Raw genomic sequence first — 17,787 nt, 5'->3', positions numbered from 1 at the left:
GCTCTGAATTTTTTGAAGGACTCACTCAAGACAGTTCACAGCAAAGGGTGTTCCCCAAAATAAAACAACTACAAGGCAATACTATGTATTAATAATAATAATCTGATTGTTCAGACTCCAGTAAACACAGCTCAACAGTTCAACTTCCTGCAATTACTATCACAGTGTAACGCTACAGAAAATGAACCTAGCTGCACACATTTCAAACAATGGCAACCTTTCCCCAAAAACTGCCTCCAAACACAGACAATTTATTGTAGAGCTGCAACTCAAGACCTATCATGACAAAATGTGCCATGCATTGGGGCTGGTTTCTGAAGAGAAGAACAGAATGCTGACTGCCAATCTTCACCGGTGTTTCACTACAATAGCAAAAAGTTGTGCTGGGCATGGGGTGGAATGGACACTTCAAGTGTGTGTGCTCAATTAATCAGTCTCTCTTATTGTTTCCCTTCATCTTTAATTATGTCAGGGCACTATAAATCTATGAAGGAAAAAATGGAAAGTAACTGAAATCAATGAAAAACTCTTATGAACATGCAAAGTTATTAGTGAAATACAAGGATTTTAATTAAAGATGCTGGCTCCAAGCAAAAATGCTGGGTTACCCTGATTGATCTAAGCTGCTGGTTCAGCTCTTTCCATCTCCCCCACCAGGCTCCCGCTTGCCTTTTGCTGCTCTAATTGGGTACTTCCTGCCTCGGCACCTTCTTTTTCTCAGCAACATCAGCTGCAGAAAGACTGTATAAACACAGTAATGCTCAGGCCAATCTCCTGTACATGTACACAGTCACACGGTGTTTTACGTTTGCTGAATACTTAGGTTTGGGGCCTGATTTAAAGGTTATTTCCCTTTTTTTGCCTCCCTGTAGTTTTAATTTAAATTGCTCTCTTTCAGTTTCATTCCTCTAGGACAAAGTGCATAATCTGTCATTTTAATAAAATAATGCAGTCAATTTATAAAGCTTTCAATTTCTTTTCATATGAAAAAGAAAAAAACCCTTATCAGAGACATCAACAGCAAAAGCAGTAACAGTCTAACCACAGATTTTCAAATTTGACTAGTAACTTCCAAAAGCTTTTGTTCTTGTGCTTATTTTTAAAAGTGGTTTACATAGTGGGTGTGCCCAATACTCTGAAAAACATTCTTTTTAAGAGCTATTCCACGTTAGCCTTTCTTGACACTAAAACAAAGAACACTCTCTAGCTTTTAAGTGTTTCATATTAATATTTACTAATATTTTAATTGTAAAAGAAAAATGGGTTGTTAGCTGCATAATACAGTATCCTGAAATTATCTCTGTTCTAAATCCTAATGGAACAGCTTATTTAAATTTTCCCATTAATTGCCTTCCTAAATGCATAAATTTTCTTGTCACATTTAGAGAGATGTTAGGATAGAGTTAGATGCAGGTGGTGTTTCAGACAGAGTTATACATACAGAGAGACATAGCTGGAAGGCAACATAAGAAGACAGGTAGATAATACTCATGCAAAAACAAAATGATCTTTGTTTTTTTTCCATATGTAATTTGAAATGAAAGATACGGATTAAGATCTTTCATTTTTTATCCTTTTCCTAGGAAAATAATTTAATTCTTATCTTGGGAGGGGGGCTCATCAGAATTTTTTGCTTCAGTGACTGGATAAAAAAATGAAATTATTAAATACAGACATGCTTATGTTCCTTCTGGTTCTAGGAACAAAACTTTTTGATGCTGGGAAGTAATAAGGCCGAAGTCTTTTCCTGCAGGTGTTTGAAGGCTGCCCATCCTCAAGGTGAATAGGTGAAGGTATAGGCTGTTTGCAATACCGTTCTTCCTGTCTCCATCTTGTGTCTAAAAATCACATTAATTAGACTGAAAGCCAGGGCAGAACAAGTCAGAAATGAAGGCAGCAAAAACTTAACACCACTTGGATTTTTATGTTTTGATTTCCTACTCATATTCTAATTCTTTGCTTTAATGTTTTTTAGAAAAACAAGTTTTGCGGAAATGTGATGAAGAAATGCTCATTGCTAGCCCAATATTCACTCTTTTTATTAAATCCTGCTCTTTACCCAAGGCAGCACAAGGTCAGGTAGGCAAAAGGAAAGCACACAACCTAAAATTAACTCCTGTCCCTGACAATTGCTGCGGGAACTATACTGACAGCGTGTTTCAAGGTAAAAGGCTGTAAGTAGCTATTTCAAATTAGGAATGTGTGATCCGTGCATCTCCCTGGAACTTAGATAACATATGTCTTTGATAGTTTATTAATCCATGGTCATGCCTTAGCCTGTCCCCACTGTTTGGATATGAGAGGGCAGTCACTGTGAAGAAAGTGAGAGCTGTCACTCTGGGAGCAAAGCTACTGTGCAGCTCTGCTAAGCTTCTGACTTTACAACACTGCAGATAAGTTTTGCTCTCTCTGGTATTATTACATTAATCCACCAAATCAGTTTGGTTATCTGAGAGCAGCGCTCTGGGGAGGTTGAGGCCATGTGAGCTGATCCTGCCACGTGGGCTTCTGCAGCCACGCGGAGTCCAGCTGGGCTGTCCAACACTGCATACGGCTGGAGCCTCAGCCTGCTCGAACCAAGGCTTGAGCCAGGATCAGATCATCCTTATCCAGCAGAATCGCCAAGGTTTTGCACTATTCCCTAGTGAGATAACCACATAAGGCCCAAATAAGTCTGTCCAACTTGGGAAGAATTACCCAGGTCCTTACAGAGATGGACAAACAGACCTAACAACCATCATTAATTAATTCTAATCTGGCCATGATATAAAATAATTCCAGCCAACTAGATTTCTGTCCCTTTCCTCTATGTGCTTCAGTACATAACCTTGCTGTAAGGAGGTTTTCTCACCACTGAATTCTTTGCAGCATTCATAGACTGCTAGAAAGAAAGGAGAGGTACTAGCTCAATTCAGACAAATAAGAATACACTTCATTATACAGTTATTCCTGCAACCTGTCCTGAAGCACTTTTAATCACACCCGCAGATAAAGTTCAATATGAAAGAGCAATATAAGAACATGTTAGCTTTAGCAGAGCTATAATTGTCATCAGCTTTGCCAGCAACATCAGCTGATGTACCTGAATGCAAAGGAGCGCAGGGGGGCAGAGCCTCAGCAAGCACGCAGCTCTGTCACCCGCACCCTGTGCTTTGTCACGGGCAGGAGGTCGGATTGGATTTCCTCATCATGGTAAACCCTAAAATGTTTATGTCAAGCTCTCTGCTGTTTCCGGTTTCCCACAATTTCTTCCTCTGAATAGTGGGGGAAAAAGGCATTGTTGCTCTGTTTCCAATATTTCCAATGAAAAAGATGGCTAACGTTGGGCTATCATAAGTTCAGAGAGTTAGCTGGTACATCTGCTTGGTATCAGTTAAATCCCAGCTACAACACAGCCAAGAAAATGAGCACAAGCCAGAGCAGTGCTAACTCAGGGGTGTGAAGGTCTCAGCAACCATTTCATTTCCTGGGGGGAGAGACTCCAGTAAACCCAACACCCAACCAATTTTCACCATCCTGAATTTCAAAGAAGGAAAATGTAAAGGATAGCTCTAATGCTGCAAGAGGAAAAAGGAAGAAACACGTAGGAAAAGACAGCTCTCAATTTTCTCCTCTTTTCTATTTGCTAATATTGTAACTGCACTTCTAACTCCTTAGTGCCTGTCTGGAGGAGCTGAAAGCACACAAAGAATCTCAATATAGTTCTTTTTCTTATTCATTTTAATGCTGTCTAAATTCAAGAGGACAGACAGACATTGTGAACAACCCTTCACTTGCTACTTCCTTCACAAAAAATCATTATTCTCTTTCAGTATAACTCAACTACGTTCTGAGTTATTATAAAGAGAACAATTCTGCAAGATAATTAATACTCCCAGGCTCCCACTGAAATAAACAGAGTACTCTGGCATTAGGAACTTTGCAGCATCAGGCCATCATTAAATATCTCCAAATCCGCCTTGTAGACTTTTCTATTCCTGCAGTATTCATTTCAGTGTATTCCAAAATAACCATCAATATTCTCAGGAGCCATGCTCCATGTTGCCGCCACGAAGTGAAAAGAAAATTCAAGTTAGCTTAAGCATTTTTAGAAAGCACAAGGGAGGAAAGAAAAACATAAATTCACATGGGGGGAAAAAAACAAGATCATCAGTTGGCAAAAATATACAGAAAAAACCTTCAAATGTTTCAGAACTGCACTAAAAAGAAAATGTATAGTATCTCTTCACAATAATAGTAATAAAAAAAAGTAGGATCCCTGTTACATCATTTTTCAGTCCTTTGTTTCTCAGGGTCTTGCATACTTACAGGTCTGGCAGTGATTTTCTGTGGGTCCCCAGCATCGGCCTGTGCAGGATTTGTGGCATCGACCACCTTTGGGAACGAAAGAAAACAGGGAGATTAGAAATGTGGCTTCCTTTCATTTCTTTACCCTTCGACAACCACTGAAGAGAAGGGTCCATCTTGCCTTTGGAGAGCTTCTATGCTTTACTAAGTTTGAAACCATGCCTGTAAAAAAGTCCAGATACATAGCCAGAATGGGTAGCAAACGTATGGGTACTTATCTAAGTGCTTTATACCCTAAATCCCTATGTGCTACAAATAATGGCTGGCACATTGTAAAACCAAAAAAGATGAAGTGTGGAGGAGCAAGGAACAATTTCACCGCCCAGTGCTGTTGCTCTGTACATTCTCCATAAGACCCGCTCATTCCTCCCATAGGATGAGAAAAGGCTGAGCAAATATCCATCTCATCTTGTGTTCAATTTCACCTGAACAATGGGGCAATAAACTCAGTGCCTTGGCAGGAAAGTGATCCAAAACCCATCCTTCCCCCTAAAAGACTGTGCAGTCTTCATGTCCAAAATCACCGTGAAGGAAATTTGCTCTGTGCAGCCACCTCTCCACAGTGACAGCTAAACTCACAGGACCTTGCCTTTTCTGACTGCAGAGTCTCTAGCTGCCTGTGGTTGTGGTTCTGCTTCTGAAGGAGCCTCGTGGAGGAGATGCTCTGCATCGTCCTTCCACGTGCTGACAGGCTTAGTCCCTCAAGACAAAAGGAAACTGAAAGTGCCTGCATTGCAAATACATATGGGGGAGGAAGAGTTAGCAACAGTACCTTTTCTAAACTTTTACAAACTACCTGGTAATCTTGCACTGAGGAGGGAGAGGAATTCACACCTTCCATTTCATGGCTAACCACTAACCACTGTGCAAGGAAGTGAAAGCGGTGGAAGGACTGGCACATACTCTCGCTGCATCTTTTGTTACCTGAGAAAACACCCAGCCAGTCCCATGCCAGTTCTGACGGTGAGCGAAGGAGATCTCATCCTGCAATTCCATGGCCAGAGCTCAGCCATGCTCCTTCCTCCCTCCTGAAGTGCAGGAGCCTTACAGCACCGCATGCCCCAACGGCTATAACATGGGTGCTGCTGGAGCAAAGCCCCTTACAGGAAACCAGACCTGAAGTGATGAACTGAGAAAGCTAACACAAGCATTGGGAACGACGCCGCACAGCCCTTCCTGAAGCTCTTCTGACCTCAGTAACCTGACCTTGCCTCGGATTAAACTTTTATTCATCACTGAATACTGCTGATAATCTATTAAGTGAGTTTCCACTTTGGACCTGATCCAGAAGCTTACTGAAGTCACCAGGAACCTTTCAATCCTGTACTAGCAGCAGTAGCCGTTAATGCTGCTCTGCTGCACCCTGCACTAAACCACATACTGCCCACAAGCTCCCACTTGGGAAACAAGGTTGGAGAAAAACACAAAAGCAAAGGTTGGATCACCCCAAAAGACGAGTGTACCTACCAGATGTTACACAGTTAAACAGAACCACAGTTAGAGTAGCGTAAAGTCAGACTTTGTGTCGCTACTTCTGTAAAGCCAGTGCTCTCCTCTCGGGTCTCACGCAGCACTGAAGGTGCTATTGATTATGTTGTGCAGTAATTACGTGCTGTGTGCCAACTACCTTGTTAAAACCAACGGCTCCTCACTGTACTCGTGTTCGCTTAAAGCAATTATACTGGGGGAGCACTGGTGCTGACATCACCAGCACATAATTTGCTGTCACATGCTGCCATCTGTTTATTTAGTTCACAGATACACACTATAACTACTTAATGCAAACTCATTCTGGCTGACAGAGAGGGGACTCCATCTGGCATGAATAATGCAACTTTAATCAGTAATAACGATTATTATGATTATTAAGAGGCTACTGGAGCTCCGTGCAGAAAGCTAACACATCCGTATTGATTTATAAGAATGGAAGTTTAAAAAAAAAAACAACAGGTGAGGTAAACAACAAATTCAAGGAAGAATTTCCACAGAAGAAAGCCTTGAAATGACACAGTTTGCTTGCTGGGTTTGGTGAAATAAAAATTGCTGAATAAAAATGATGCCCAGGAACTGGGTTGTTATAAGCCCTGACCAACCGAACAAGTGGGAAGGAGAAAGAGCACGGCAGGGAGCGAACATTTCTGTACCTGCCGCAGCATGGCCCTCACCAGAGCATCATGGCTGGGGGAAGGTAGGGAGGAACCACAACCCAAGGACAGCAGAGCTGCCACCTCCTGCAAGGCTCCATTTTATGCCTGACCCTAACTTACGGTCAAATCTGATATCTGTCCTGCTCAAGGGGGCTGGGATTCAGGGAGAAAGCTCCAAGGCTGGCAGACGGACACAGGGAAAAGCATTGCACAGACCACTCGCAGCCATGTATTCCTGAGGCAGAAGAAGGCACCAGTTCAGGTCTTTCTGCCCCAGACTTCTGCCCTCTTCCAAAATTTACTGCAGGCACTGGGCTTTCCTTTGCAGTTTGTGCACTGAGATAACAGAAGATACTTCAAACATCCTTCCAAGATACCTCTTACTGGAGAGGCCTCCCACACTTCTGCACAAACAACATTTAAAATGAAAGCCTTCACATTTCAAACTCCTAGATGCTGAGCTGATCCTCAGCAGGCAACCAAAATGTGCTCAGCCAACTCTACTCCTCCTGGAAATAAAACTGATCCAGCATCTTCAATAATCATTATTTTTTTATTTAAAATCTTGCACGCCTGCTTCCTGGTACATGACTTTGTTTGTCAGTGTCAGATGATCATTTGCATTTAAATAGAGATATTTAACAAAATAGCAAGAAAAGGCTGCCAGTTTTCCTTTTTCTCATTGGGAACTCAAAGTCTGTGCTTCATTGTTTTCACTTTTCTCAGCTGCACAGACAAAACAAGGAGCCGAGCTTGTAGGCAGCACACCTCTGAATTACATTACATGTCCTTTTGAAGGTCAAATATACCGAGAATTAAAATCAAAAAACAAACTCCCTCCAAACAGTGTCTCTATATTGGTCTGTTTGTTCAAAAAAGAAAAATAACTTTCTTTGCTCTCAGCAGGAACTGGTCCAGATTCTGCCCTCACATAACTCACTATTTCACCTGGCTTTCCCACCATAATAAGGACAGATTGTTACCCATTAAAGATCAGCTCTGTAAATCTTATCACAAAAATAATCCCATGGAAGTCAACATAAGTAGCCAGGAGCATAAGGAACATCCATGTGAGGAACAGTTCTCATGATGAGATCTATATGCCAGGCTTAAACAATAATAAATCGATCAGCTCCGAGACTAATAAAGTCTTTACAAAAACTGTACTACTTCTCACAAATCTTTCCATATGTATTTCTTCTGATTTTTAGATTGTAGCAAGCCAACAGAGATTTGAGAAAAAGAAAATCAAACAATTCCTGGCATAAAATAGATGATTCCTTTTATTCTTTGTGTCTCTAAAATATGCCAAAACCTACTAACGTATAGAAGCAAGGTGTAGGCGAAAGAAATAATGAAGAAACGGCAAACTGCAAAGGTATTTTTCCTTTCATCTTGAGACAACAGCTAATAAAGACACAGGATTCCTTCCTACGATTTCCACCGCTGGTCCTTGGCACCAAGATGCTGAGCAAACTGCAGTCTTAATGGCAACCAGGGGGACCTAGGAACACTCACCACTAGTAGTGGAGCAGCCCAAATCACCCAAAAGGAGTACGAGTTCACCTGTAACAATTCCTCATGCATAGTCTTACTACAGTCGAATAGTGAGTCAAGAATTAACTGGAATTTGCCCAAAGGCAGACTTCTAATGGACTCTACCTTGTAAGCGCAACCTTACCCATTTGCTAAATTCTTGTACATTAGTGAAGGCACATAAGCAAAGAATTTTTTTCTTTCCTAGTGACATACGGAAAGGAAGAACCTTGCTCATTCTCCTGCCCTCTTTACAGAAGCAGTGCTAGAGTACAGTTCTGCTCCTGAACAGTAGCACTGCTTGGAATACGTGATGACATTTGATTCAATAGAATGCAGAGGAGGAGGGAAGGAGTTAACAGGAGGCTTACATAATTTTTACAGACTTTGTTATGAAATCTAAACTTAGAATGGGAAAATTTCCACTGGAACATAAGAATTAGTTTTGCTTTGGCAAATTTCATGCAGACAACCAATGGCTCATCTCCTGGGCTCATCTTCCCTTGGCCGATACTAATGTGACTTACTTTCATTGTGGAGTCCATTGCAGACTACCAGTTGTAACTTCCAGGATATTTTATTTTTTTATTTTATTTGTGAAAGATGCCTCTACTCTCCCTGCCTCTGCTGGAGAAAGTCACCAGCAGAAAGCATTTGCTCGCTAGGCTGGGAAAGACCAAGGTTACTTTATCCTTGTGCTTTCCCAAGAATTGAGAACGGCTTTCCTTTGTCTCCAGACTGACTTTATTATTTGAGGAACAGTAAAACCGCAGAGGATTAAGTTACTGACAACACAAGAAAAATGAAGTCCTCCTCTTAACTCTTAGCTCAGTGTAGTACAGAGAACGCTGCTTCTTCCTCATCAGCTATCCCAGCTGCTTTAAGCAGACCTCTGTCAAGAGGCCTGGAAGGAAAGCATAAGTAAGACAAAAAATGGTCTCACCTTGTACAATGCTTGCATCTATGGATGGCTTCTACCAGGTTAATAAATCATTAATAGATGTTAGCATATCTGTAACACACTGATATTGGAAGTGTGAATAAACAGGCCAAAAAAAAAAAAAAAAAAAGTGGTTTTCACGGTTACATGCCGTGGTTATAAGCCATGGTTATAAGCAGGCTCTTTACTCATCCAGCAGGCTAAAACAATTAACTATCAAAACATCTATAAATCATTTATTAGCTTCTGTAAGCTACTTGTAGTCTCATCCTTAACCTAAAAAATCGGTCTTGCAAAAACGCCAGAGACATCCCACAGAAGCGTCTGGACATAACTTCCTCTAAGATGCACAAAGTTCCAGGTACACTCTGCAGTAAGACCCAGTCTCCTTTCTCCATTGCTTAGGTGGGACAGAGGGTTTAAATAGGCTCGCATGTTGTATTTCTAAGCAGCTAAAACTCCTCAGTTATGTGTGAAAAGATAACACAATCAAAATATAATTCAAACACCATGGCACAGCATTAACAAGAATTAAAGATACTATTGTTGTGATGGATTGTTCTGCCTTTATCTGGCTGTAATGCCTTCCGTGTCCTTGTCTGGCAATTCCTATTGTCACACGCTCATTCATTCACTCTTCTTTGTTAAGTAAAAATCATTTTACATTTCCTACCAGCACTACGCTAGCCATCAGATCTCTTCTATTGATTTGAAAGTTAATTACCTAACACAGACTCACACGTTTCAGGATTTCCTTCCTTTATGGCAGAAGAGAGATGCCTCGTAAGAGAAAGTACAGCTTTCAGTAAAAGAAGAAAGCATCTGATAGGAATATCTAGCGCTCATTTTCTCCTCCTCTCTGTGGAAGAGTTATGGGATATAGAAATCTAAGGGCCCAATCCTCTACTGCCATCAAATTATGTTGCTTTCATTGATTTCACATGAGCTCACCTCAGGGTATTACCACTAATAGTTTTCCAACACGGGATTAGAAAATCCCCTAAAATCCAGGCTTTTCTCTAACAAGCTGTTCTTGCACTGAAATTGTTATTTTGTTGTGGTAAATGGCAGCACATTGACTGACCTTTCCATCTCACAGCTGTATCACTGCTTCTACCCCAAAGTCCAGTACAGGTACCCTGCACAAATGTTGGAGGCGTCCCTTTACAGTGAAAACTTGTTTGGACCCATGAGCTGAAAGCAAACTGCTAACGATCATTTCCACCGGGGACTTCCAAATCTGCCATTCAGCCCCATTCAACACCTCTATCTTTCCCTTGGCTTCCTCTGCAGATAGGAAGAGAGATGCACACAAACGGAGAGGGACTCGGGTACAGGCAGCTGAAAAGAAAGCGGCATGGGAAATAGGTCTGCGAAATGAAAACAGTCCAAGAGATAGGCACTGAAAGAGCACGGCGAGAGATATGGGGACAGCACAAGGGAAGGCAGGGGGGAGGAAGCAGAGATAAACACGAACCAGCCCAGAAGAAAACAAAACCTCTGAAGGGGGATGCATTTTCAAGAGTAACGTCTGATGGAGACAATGCTCGCATGCGCACAGGGACTGGGAATCTGTAGAGAACTCTGAAATTACAGAGTATCGCTGGATACGCTGGTGGCAGGCACTTTTGATTCTAAGAGAGATTGGCCACCAGAGGTAAAGGAATAAATGGAAAGCCAAGAAGAGCGTGTCAGCAGCACTGAACGGGCTCAGGCCAGTGAATTTGTATTTATCACTGACAGCTCCGAGCTGATAGCAAGCTCTCTGTAATGTGACTTCAGCTGCTACAGAAAAATGTCTTCGGGCCACAGTAACGACTACAGGAAGGGACCTGAGGGGGGTAATGAAGACACTAGTTATTTTTCTCCGCCTGGAACTGACAGCGCTGGTAAGGCTGTGCAACTTGATGCATTAATTGGAGGTTTATTCATCCACACAACATAAAAACGTTCACATATGACATAGTGTAAAACTTTACACTGATTAAGCAATTAGGAGCTATTAATTATCACTGCTTATAGCTGTTAGCACAGAGCAATGTAAGTGAATTCCCCCCACTGTGGTGCTGAATTAGCTCCAATCAGCATCAAATGCATTTCTGAACACACACATAGGGATCCCGAGCAAATTGGGAGACACAGCCAGAAGGCAAAAAGGATAGGTCAAGTTATACCTGCTGCTTGGCAGGCTCATCAAGAACAACAAGCCCTCAGGAATCTTCCCTTGTAATCATTACTGTTAAGAAAATATATTCCCCTCCGTGAGCCATAGACAAAGAGCCTTGCACACTTGCAGCAGGACTTCTGCTACTAAATGACCTGGCAGCCCCGTCCCTGGCTAACAGGGGTCTACACTGGGATGGACGTGCAGCACCACCCCTCATCAGGCCACCCCTCAGCACACGGAGCAGCAGTCGTGGATCCCTTCAAAACCCAGGGGGATTGCTCGTTTTGCCTCTCCTCTGTGCAGAAGGAGGATGATGTTCCTGTGGCTACAGCCACTACCCTCACTGGCCCGAAAGCAGGGAGCTGGTACAGCACACGGCTGCTCAGTCCTTACGTGCACAGATTGCCCATCTACAAGGCATCCAACGCAATGCCTGACTTGGGACACCCTCACCCCTCCTTGCTCCAAGATATACCCGGTGGCTCGCAGCCCTGCTGCTTCTTATTCTGGCCCACAGCAAGGGCTGCTTCAGTCTGTGGCACGGCAAGGCACGATTTAAGAACTACAAACAAGCCAGGCAGCAGCAGACTCCTACTGACAGCAATCACGTGTGCCCATCATCATGCTCTTACACCATTTTAACACGGAAAGCTGAGGTGCAAGTTTATGATGTCCGCTTGTGCCTACTTTAGCGTCTGTAATAAATCTTAAGCCAGATCTCTTTCTTCAGGTGCAGCAGCAGACTTGCTGCCTGATGCCTGATCTTGGCTGAAAGCTGAAGGACACAAATACAGGTTTCTTTTTGGATGCAGTGTGTAACACTGGGAGAGAAATCTTGGTGCTGTTAGAGGGGATTTTTCGAAGGAGGTGCTCAGCAAACTCAAGACACATTAAAAAGTAAATGCCAAAGCTGGGGGTGTTCAAGTGCTTGTTTAATACCAACTCCTCCACCCCTCAAACAGATCAACTAAGTCAATACCGCATAAATCAAAATAATGCCCTGTAATAATGTTCCTGTAATGCTGCCAAAGCAGTAATAAAGTTTGAACAGAGGGGCATACAGCTTTCATTTTTTAAACAAAGTAATAACCTCGGAGAAAGGAAATGAGAAGTTAGAATTGAATTGGCTTTTAAAATTCATTTTACTTTTTCTTGATGCCATGTAATACTTGGAGAGTCTGACTGGGGGCAGTTAGGTGCACTGACATTTTAACTAACTTTTGACTCAGCCAGATGGAAATACTACAAAGGAAGTCCCCAGTCCCACGAAATTTGGAGTCCAGTTTTAGACAAATTCTGGATAAATATCATAGTATGCTTATTCAAACATCATTGTTTATTCAAACTGTATCTCTGGCTGTCTAAACAAAAGTGATTATTGCAAAACAATAACTGGACAACAGAAGCCCTTTCTTTGTAGGAAAACAATGCTTGGGTATATACTCTACTATTTACATTCAGTGTTTGCAATCCACAAATGTACAATGAAAATAATCATGCAAACAGATTTCAGCCTGCAATTTCCTGGATAATCTTCAGTTACCAGAGCTCTGCACAGAGGTGACCCTGTGGACATCCTACAACTGTCACAGAGATGTAATGCAATGAATTAGGTAGGAAGCCAGACTTTATACATAGCCATTTGTAGAAAACAACTTGAAAACCCTGAATTATCTTATTCTGTAACTATTCTACTCTTTTTGACTATACTGTAACACTTCACTAATGATACCTTTTATGAGGTTTTGAAAGTAAATTACAAGTTCCTACAAGGGGACCAGAAAGAAGACTTAGAGCTGTGAAGCACTCGTGGAATACAGGCCCACAGAGATGTAAACATGGAGCTCCTACACACAGGCACAGTGTGTGTGACGGGCTGCAGGAGCACAAAATACACTCCTTTTTTTCCTTTCCTCCTTTGTACACCGTGCCCATTGCTTAGACACAAACTTCCCTCCAAGTCACTCAGGATGTGAACGCACAGCACTGCCCACTTTCCTGCAGGAGGCTGAGCGGATCAGAAGGAACCTCCTGAAACAGCCATGGGTTTGTGCAGCCAGCTGGTCCAAGCTCTTGAACCAGGCGGTCCATGAAGGCTGGACAGGAAGGTTAGTGACAGCACTGAGAACTTCTACTAAAACAGACGCATGGGACAAAATCCTACAAAAACGCAAATGTGACAGCAGCAAAAGCTTGGGGCGTTTATGTGTGTCATGTGAGCAGCAGCCTGCCAGGAGATGGCCATCATGAGGCCAGTTGGCCAGCCCCCACGGCAGCCCCCCGGTGCCATCGAGCAGCACGCCTCTCCTGGCGCCCCGCGCAGCAGCATGAAGCGAGCCGGCTGAGCTGGTGGCTGGGACACGCATCTTGCTCAGTGAACAACAGACAACTTCAAAAGGGTGGGAGGCGCGCAGCATCTTCAAGAACTGGTAGATGCAATTAAGCAACTGATTTTATAGACTTTCTTTTCTTCCTCTTTCCCTAAGCAGCTCTTCAAAGGCAGCTAGCTAGAGCAGCTGCAGCTTGCTGTGAAAGACCAATTCCACCCACCCACCCACTCACTATAAATCTGCCAATTACCATTCAATTAGACTATTTTAACTATTCCGAGTATTTGGGGTTTATTTCCTACTTTCAAGAAACACCGGTGTTTGTGATAAAGCAAGCTGCTTATAATGGAAAGGGATGCTTTCATTTAAACTGAAAGTCTCCCCCTTGTGTAATACAGTGTTTAAACGCCAATCTGCTTACAAACAGGTGGCATACAGTAATATGTTAAACACACACAGGTTGCCCTTAAAAGATAAGTATTTACCAAGAGTTGCCACACGCTACTACGTGGAGCACTACTTAAATTCTGTAGCTACAGAGCAACTACCACTTCGTAATATTTTTTATACAGAGGCATGATAAGCTGTCCCGCTTGATGGGTGACTTTCTCCCCACAGCTGCGGTAAGGAGGGAAGACTGTTCATTGCAAAGAGATGCTTGTGTCAGAACTTCTTCAGAAACTGTTAATTGTGTCTTTCTCAGTGCTGTCCTTTCTGCGCCCATTACTCCTTAAGATCCCTGGCTTTGTAGCAGTTCCCTTGCTAGATCCCTGGATTAGGCTCTGACAGCCTGAGGACTGCTGTCCCTCATGGCATTATTTATTCACATTAGCCAGGTATGCTTGTGTTCGTTACTTCTTATTCAGCCGACTCAACTGTTAGAGGCATTGTATTTCCATTAAATGCCATGTCGGCATGCCTTTCAAATCTGTTTCAAGGACGTTCACCAATTGACAAATCCCTTCTGAAAACACGGGCTGAAGGTATTTATTAGGAAACTAAACTGATTCCCTTTATTCAAAACACACTGTTCTGAGTTGATGAAAACATTACCATCACCTTCAGGCAGTTCAGCTTGCTATACCAAAGCAAAACCAGTCCTACATCTCATGTATTCCTCCGTCTTCAATTGTATAACCTGGCAAATGCTATTCTTTAAAATAAATTCCTTCTGTTACTATATTTGTCTTTCATTTCCAGGCAAATAAACAAATTCTGTTCTGAGTAGAGATTCCTTAATGGTAGGAAAAGCAACCTCCATGTACAGCAAACAAAAAGTGGTTGCAGGACTTGCTGGCTGCCTACATTCAGCTCTGATTTAAATTTTCTTTCCAGCTGAGATATCCATGAAACTGTAACTGCTGCTTAAATGCCACGTTGCAAGCCTTTGAAGCGTGCTCCACACAGAAGGAGCTTTCACAAAACGGTTTAGTTATTTGTGGCTTTTTACCTGAAAGAACAGCTTTTCCTCCTGGCTTTGCCCTGGTGACACCTGCGGCAAGGAATGTATTCTGTGCCGAGACCACCTCTCTGCAGAGGCCCCATTCGCTGGTCTCCAAACATACATTTAAAATGTTAATTGAACTTCAAGTAATAACCTCAGTGAAAGGTTATAATTTAACCAGCTCCGCAGTAACAAAAGTCTTCAGCGCATACTTTCTGGAATGCCATTTACTCTGTAGGTAGTTTCCAATTTAGATGTACACCAGAAATGATACGCTAGCTGTTCTGAAAGCTGGCTTTAAGCATGAATTAGTCACTTCCCTACCTTCCTTTAGCCAGTACACAGAAACATACTGCTGTTATTCTGGCCTTCTTCAGAGCAAAATCCTTGTGCTTCGAAGAAGAACGCAAAACCTTGCAGGGCTGACTGGACAAAAGGCTGACGTGTGCCTTGGTACCAAGGGCTAGGTGGTTGATTTACATGAATTCACAACCGAACATGAGGCACCTCCTGGTCTAAAGGAAAGCTTTCCACGTTCTTTTATCTATACTGCATTCAGCTCTCCCGAGTCTTTACTAACCAACAGCATTTTTGCTGTGACACCCGAGGAAATGGGCCCCATCCTTGCTCCCGCACTGACACCTGGCTCCCAGGGTTACCAGGGTGGCTTTGAGCTGGCATTGAATGAGGACTGGTCCTGCCCGAGAGCGTTCTGGATGGTCCACTTGGGAAAGCTGGTGTGCACACATCTAACTTGTCACACAGTTCAGCCACAACATACCTGAGAACTTGTGGAAGGGCGGTATTTTGGGGAGAGATTGCAAGGATCTGAGGTACCCCTGTTCTTCGTAACTATCGCATAATTAATTCAGAATTAATTACCCCATGGTTTGAACCAAGTATAAATTTCCAGATACAACACTGAGGTAAAAATAATCCTCTTCTAACATTGAGACTACTTGTACCAAAAGTGAGTTAGTGTGCCCTGTAACCAACAAGGCCACTGCTGAACACTATGCCACGGCTGGACACAAATCCACCCACTTCCCTTGCCAGCCACTCCAAACAGTGATTTTTATTACGTGATGGAGAACAGGGCTTTAGCACTTACACAAAATCCCATGCAAATATTAACTCCTGCATTTTGCTGAAACACCTTATAGAATACACAATGTATGCTGAAAGGCATGTACAGTAACTACATGGCTGATTTTCTCCTACATGGATTTAAAAACAGTACAGGACTTTTGGCCTCAAAGTAGGCTGGCATAGAGAGACAATTTTACCAAACTAAGTTTTTACGCAATTTCCCCCATTTCTGCAATATTTTTAGGTATCCTTTTGAAGCTGTATTACTCTTTTTGCTAGCATGTGGGAAACTCACAGGAGAACGTGGTCCAGCAAACCCTCTGGTATCAAGGCCAATGACATAACAGGTTAACCTAAATAAAACAACTCACAAAGAGAGTAGAAAAGAGTAAAACAGGAAGGAAGAAAAAAAAAAATTTATGGAGCCAGCACTGATTTAAATCAACTGAATGCACCCTGTACAGAGCCAGGTACATCAAACAGCTGTACTGCTGCCAAACTCACGTGCACCCAGGTAAGGTCAGTCACAGCCTGGGGTGGCTGCTGCAGGAGGATGGAGAGCTGACTTCAGAAGCCACTGTGCAACTGGCTAGTCCATTTTCTGTTCCTTTAATTAAAATGCAAAGCACTGTCTAACTGGTAAACATCTAATTAGATTTTTGTCTATGTTTCAACATTAATAAAACACGTGAAAATGCATTTAAGAGCCAGCTAATTGGGGACTCTCCACAAGTAGCTGTAAATGAGCAATTACAATGCAATTGGGGTGTGGTTCCCCAGGGATCACCCAGCACAGGACTGATGCTTTTTAATATTCCAGACAAAAGTTCAGAAATGATTAGAAAACCCCAGGCAATAAAACATACAGGTGACAGGAAAACCGAAAGCCCAGCAAATGACAGTGAAGAGCATCCAGTCCTGCAGAGGCAGCCAGGCTGGCTGCTGGTAAGCTGGGGTCCCCCACACCAAGTGCCTTTCCTACAGCCAACTGTAAGCCTGCACATTTTAGAATGAAGTGTACAGGCTACATTTTCTGGAAAATAGGGAGTCTCTAAAACACACAGGTATCACAACAGACTGTCAGGATCCTCACGTGAAGCTCAAACACAAAGGATACAATTTTAACTTCCACAGGGTATTTGGTTAAATCACTAATAAAACACTTTGCATGCTTTGCTTTCCCCCTTCTGAAAGAACATTGGAAAATATTTTACATCGAAGGGCAACTGAAATTATTCTAGAGTTGGAAAGAAATTCCTCACAGTGTGAGCCACGAGACCCTCTATCTGTTTAGCTTATGAAAAAAAGATCAAGAAGTGAGCTGATTATGCTGTACATGCTGCTACTGCAGGGAGAAAATGCCGGGTACTTGAGACTCATTGAGCTAGTGAAGGTGTAACAAGCAATAACATCTGGAACTTAAAACTGTGTTCAGATCAGACATAAAGGCACCTAGTGTTATTTGTTTTAACAGTAGGGAAGTAATAAACTTCTTGAGGGACAACTGTGACTTCTGCAAAGCCTCAGAGCAGTGCCAGGAGGATGCACAGGGCTGAAGCCCCACGCTCGTGCAGCCAGGGGCTGTGGGATCTTTGGCACCTCCTGGGACTGGGGCTGCAACTCAAAGCCGGGTTGGAAGTTATGCCGGGCTTCAGAAAGCTACTGTGCTCAACGCCAGGCAAACGGATGGCATTCCAGGTCCTCTGCAGAAAGGAAATCAGAGCTAGTGATGTTTGAAGGCTTCTTTTGCCCTTAAGAAATCTATGAATCAATAAGTAAAAGAGAGG

At 42.7% G+C, this 17,787-nt stretch overlaps 1 protein-coding gene across 8 annotated transcripts in view; it reads right to left on the bottom strand.

The window, feature by feature from the left end:
• ERBB4 (erb-b2 receptor tyrosine kinase 4) overlaps positions 1–17,787 on the bottom strand; it is a 576,064-nt gene that overhangs the window by 179,604 nt on the left and 378,673 nt on the right. For all 8 annotated transcript variants that reach the window (XM_068686347.1, XM_068686350.1, XM_068686352.1 and 5 more), the window contains one exon: positions 4,309–4,374. In XM_068686347.1, the coding sequence (XP_068542448.1) occupies positions 4,309–4,374 (66 nt within the window). The remainder of the gene's footprint in view (positions 1–4,308; positions 4,375–17,787) is intronic.

The sequence above is a fragment of the Anas acuta genome, chromosome 6 (genome assembly GCF_963932015.1).
Source record: "Anas acuta chromosome 6, bAnaAcu1.1, whole genome shotgun sequence".
In the NCBI taxonomy this organism is placed as follows: domain Eukaryota; kingdom Metazoa; phylum Chordata; class Aves; order Anseriformes; family Anatidae; genus Anas; species Anas acuta.
The sequence above is the reverse complement of the archived record's forward strand: the minus strand, read 5'-3'. Positions and strand labels throughout refer to the sequence as shown.